Genomic DNA, 4,185 nt, shown 5'->3' on the forward strand with positions numbered 1-4,185 from the left:
TAGTGATACTTGATTAAAATAGCTGGACAATTCTGTTTAAGGATGATAAAATTCACAATGCCTAACATTTTAATTTTGTTGTAGAATTAAAGCCTCAAATTTTCAGACTATAGAAATCAGAGTTTTAGGTCCACATTTCAAGTTGCAAATACATGAAGTTGATTTATGTACTTGTTTGCTTAATTGTCCAATACACAAGACAAAACGTCAAGTTCAATCTCTTTTATGAAGGTTAAGTAGCAAGAATCAGAGTCATTACCAAAAATGGAAGGTTTTAAATATTGTTTTCAGATTTTTCAACACCAAAATGAAAAATAAATCCCAAAATGCTAGAGGGCAGTGTTCCCAGAGTTTGAGGGGGCACAATTTGATGTCAAGCTCCACACAGCATGGGTGCCAGTGTGTGAATACGTGTTCAAGGAAGATGAGCAGCCGTTTGTTTTGGGGGACACCCTAGCTGATATCAGGTGCCAGAGCGGCTGTCAGTGGCCCAAACTATTGAATCTTATCAAAAGAAAAAAAGAAAATATATAAATATATATATATACACATGATTCAATGGGTGAATGGAAATGATCAAGAACCCTGGTGCCTATGCTTTATCCTGATAAAATATATCTCAATATTTTGATAGTTCTTCATCATGTGAAGAGGGAAGCGACTCATTTAGCTGACCATCGGGCTAACTCGGGTGTTAGGCTGTAGTTAGTTTTGTACTTTCTGTAGAATTTAACTGCAACAGGATGAAACCTCAGCATGATAGAATTAGAAAAATATTGCCCAAAATCAAACTAGAACTAGATTTTAGACTATTTGAAATTTATTAAGTTTAAATCCTCCTTTGTTGCTACAGTGAAACTGCCAAAGTTAGCTACTGATTTCAGCTTTGTTCAAGCTCTTTATTGTTTCCTTTCAATATGAATGAAATCAAACAACTCAGATATTACTCTTATCATGTATGAGTCAAGGACCTCTATTAGAACCCACTTTATTTTCTGCACACCATAATGAGTTAAATCATGTTGCTTAATCAAGTACCCAGTAAGTCACAGAGCTTCCATGATGACATCTCCCGGCTTGACTTGGTTTGGACAGTACAGAACTATGGAAACATGATTGCAGGTTTGCTGCCAGTTAATCTGCTTCTTTAGTTGCCCCTTCAGATCTGTATCTTACACCTTAATGGGTTTCCACACACCTCAAGAGGAAACAAACATTTAAACAGCCAAAACAGAGGGAGGCCCCATTTAAACCCACATACCGGAATTGCAATTCTGCCCAAATGAGTTAACGTTAATCCCCAACATTAAAAAGTGTGAGCGTATGTGTTCTCTCTCTCTCTCTCTCTCTCTCTGGGTGTGTGGGCATGGGTGTGCGCGTGTGTGTGTGTGTGTGTGTGTGTGTGTGTGTGTGTGATAGGGCAAAGAGAGACCACTGGAGTGCAAGCAAGTGAACTGAACATTACTTAGCATAGCCAAACAACAGGTAAAGAGCAATCAAGCAAGAAATAAAAAAGGAACAAACACAATAAAAAAATGAACGAACCCACTTGAACAGAATCAGAGATGGTGTGGACAAGCATAGGGTTGATTAATGGTAAACCCGATTGAAACGAAAAATTCGTCTTCAAACTTGAAACCAATAGAGTCAGAACTACCTTCGTCCTTGTTACAGCTGATGCTAGAGAGCTGACAAAGGTATTCAACTTGTCACAAATATACTACCCTGGTTTACAACTCCAATCAGACTACGAGCGAGCAGGTGTGTCTCATTTCTCATTTCTCTCTTCTCAGTGTCCACTCTCCACTCTCTTCACTGCCTTGTGCTTACCTCTTCCGTGGCTTGCTGCTCTAACAAATCGTCAGTTGTAAGTCGTAACCTTGAGTCACGGATTATAGTGAAAGATTAATGGTTTCAGAGCTCCCCAGTTCCCACTGCTAAAACCAGGACTTGGGATTGCGGTTTCCCTTTTCAGTGGACGAATGGAATTGCTAACACATAGAACCTCCCAGTGGCAAACCGCAACCCACCACTACTAGCATGCTTGAAAAACCTTTTACCTTTCTGTCTCTGAAACAGCTAAACCAAATTCGTGCCCACATCATCAAATCCTCTAAGCCCAACCTCTTAAATTCCTTGCTGAGATCACTAGCACAAGCCAACTCCCCACACGATGCCCTTCTCCTGTACAATCAGATGCTACATGAACCAACCTCACACGACCATTTCACATACACCTACGCCCTCAAGGCCTGTTCACTATTGCACGCCATTCCCAAGGGCCATGAGATCCATTCTCGCATCATTACATCCGGTCATCACTCCGACATTTTCATCCAAAACACATTACTCAATCTGTATGTTGATTTCAGCGACATTATCGGTGCTCGCAAGGTATTCGACACAATCTCTAAACCAGATGTCGTGTCATGGACTTCGATGATATCAGGGCTCGCAAAGAATGGATTCGAAGAAGAAGCTCTGTTGGTCCTCGTTTCAATGGATGTAAAGCCTAATTCCATGACCCTTGTCTGTCTTCTATCAGCTTGTGCTAGGTTGAGAGCCCTTGACAAAGGGAAAGAAATCCATGCTTACTGTTTCAGGAACCTGAATGGTGATAATGTTATCGTGGATAACGCAATATTGGAGCTATATGTTAAATGTGGGTCTTTGAGTTCTGCGCAGCTCCTGTTTGAAACAATGCGTAACAGAGATGTGGTGTCCTGGACTACCATAGTGTGTGGCTATGCCCAAAATGGGTTTTGCCAGGAGGCCATTACCGTTTTCAGAAAGATGGCAAATGAAGGTGAAGTAAAGCCCAATGAAGCCACTATAGTAAGCGTCTTGTCCGCTTGTGCTTCACTTGGGTTCTTGAGTTTGGGTCAAAGGGTACACACTTACATTGATAAAATCCAATCCATCCATGGTGTCACTCTTGATGGTCATCATGTGGGGAACTCTCTGGTGAACATGTATGCCAAGTGTGGCAACTTGGGCATGGCCCTTAGAGTATTCAATCACTTGCCATGCAAAGACTTGGTCGCATGGAGCACCATCATAGGTGGAATGGCCATGAATGGCTACGGCATGGAAGCATTGCAGATGTTCTCTCTAATGCTGTGCAACGGTGTTGCCCCGGACGGGGTAACCTTCCTGGGTTTGTTATCTGCTTGTAGCCACTCAAGGCTAGTGAATCAAGGACGAGCCTTCTTCTCCGCAATGAGAGATGTTTACTGGATCAGGCCCGAGATCGAACACTATGCGTGCATGGTAGATCTATATGGTCGTGCTGGATTGCTGGATGAAGCTGAGAGTTTCATTAGAGATATGCCCATGAAACCTGATGGTGTGGTCTGTGTGGCATTGCTTAATGCGTGCAAGATTCATGGAGATGACAAGGTGGATGAGCGATTCGCTCGATGCTTGGTTGGAGAAAGGAGAGCAAGTGGAGGGAGTTTGGCTCTTCTGTCAAATACTTATGCTAGCGCAAGTAGATGGGAGGAGTTCCACAGGGTGCGAGAGGTGATGAGACGCATGGGGGTGAGGAAGACGCCTGGATGTAGTTGGGTCGAAATTGATGAACCGATTCCTTCATAGAATGATTTGAAGAATCGGTCGGATCCGATTTGCGTCTGTATCATCAGAAGCCAATATCATGTCGTGGTTGATCTCTATCGATGGACCGGTACAAACTAGGGGTGTCAATCGGTTGGGCCGGTCTAGGTTGGACCTAGCCAGGCCTAGCAGGCCTATGTCCTTGGACCATGACCTACCTATTTAAGAAATGAGTCGATCTTGATTGGTTTTGTGTTGGGCTCGGTCGGATTTCAAACTTTATTCAAGCTTCTCCTAATTGAGCTATAATCGGGCCTTAAATGAGATAATATATCGATAAATCCTTTAACGGGCCTTAATCAATCTTTCTTTTTCTTAGCTTTAAGATACTTTAATTTATTTTGTTAAATTATCAACAATTTTGAAAAGGTATTACAATTGATTACAGTTAATAATTGATAAAAATATCAATATATATATATATATATATATTCTATCCCAAAAATAATAATAATAAAAAAAAAAACCTATATAAAAGGTTAGACTAAACGTGTCGGTCTGAGTTGGGCTTGTAAACTGGTCGGGTCAGGCGGGAGGCCCATCGGACTTATTCCTTGCACCGTGTATTAC

At 41.7% G+C, this 4,185-nt stretch overlaps 1 protein-coding gene across 1 annotated transcript; it reads left to right on the forward strand.

Annotated features, from left to right (window-relative positions):
* Positions 1–1,585: 1,585 nt before the first annotated feature.
* On the forward strand, positions 1,586–3,858 carry LOC122087744 (pentatricopeptide repeat-containing protein At1g08070, chloroplastic-like). Its single transcript, XM_042656984.1, has one exon. It carries the CDS (start codon positions 2,041–2,043, stop codon positions 3,595–3,597), a length of 1,557 nt encoding a protein of 518 aa, XP_042512918.1. The 5' UTR covers positions 1,586–2,040; the 3' UTR covers positions 3,598–3,858.
* Positions 3,859–4,185: the final 327 nt, after the last annotated feature.

The sequence above is a fragment of the Macadamia integrifolia genome, chromosome 8 (assembly GCF_013358625.1).
Source record: "Macadamia integrifolia cultivar HAES 741 chromosome 8, SCU_Mint_v3, whole genome shotgun sequence".
NCBI lineage: Eukaryota > Viridiplantae > Streptophyta > Magnoliopsida > Proteales > Proteaceae > Macadamia > Macadamia integrifolia.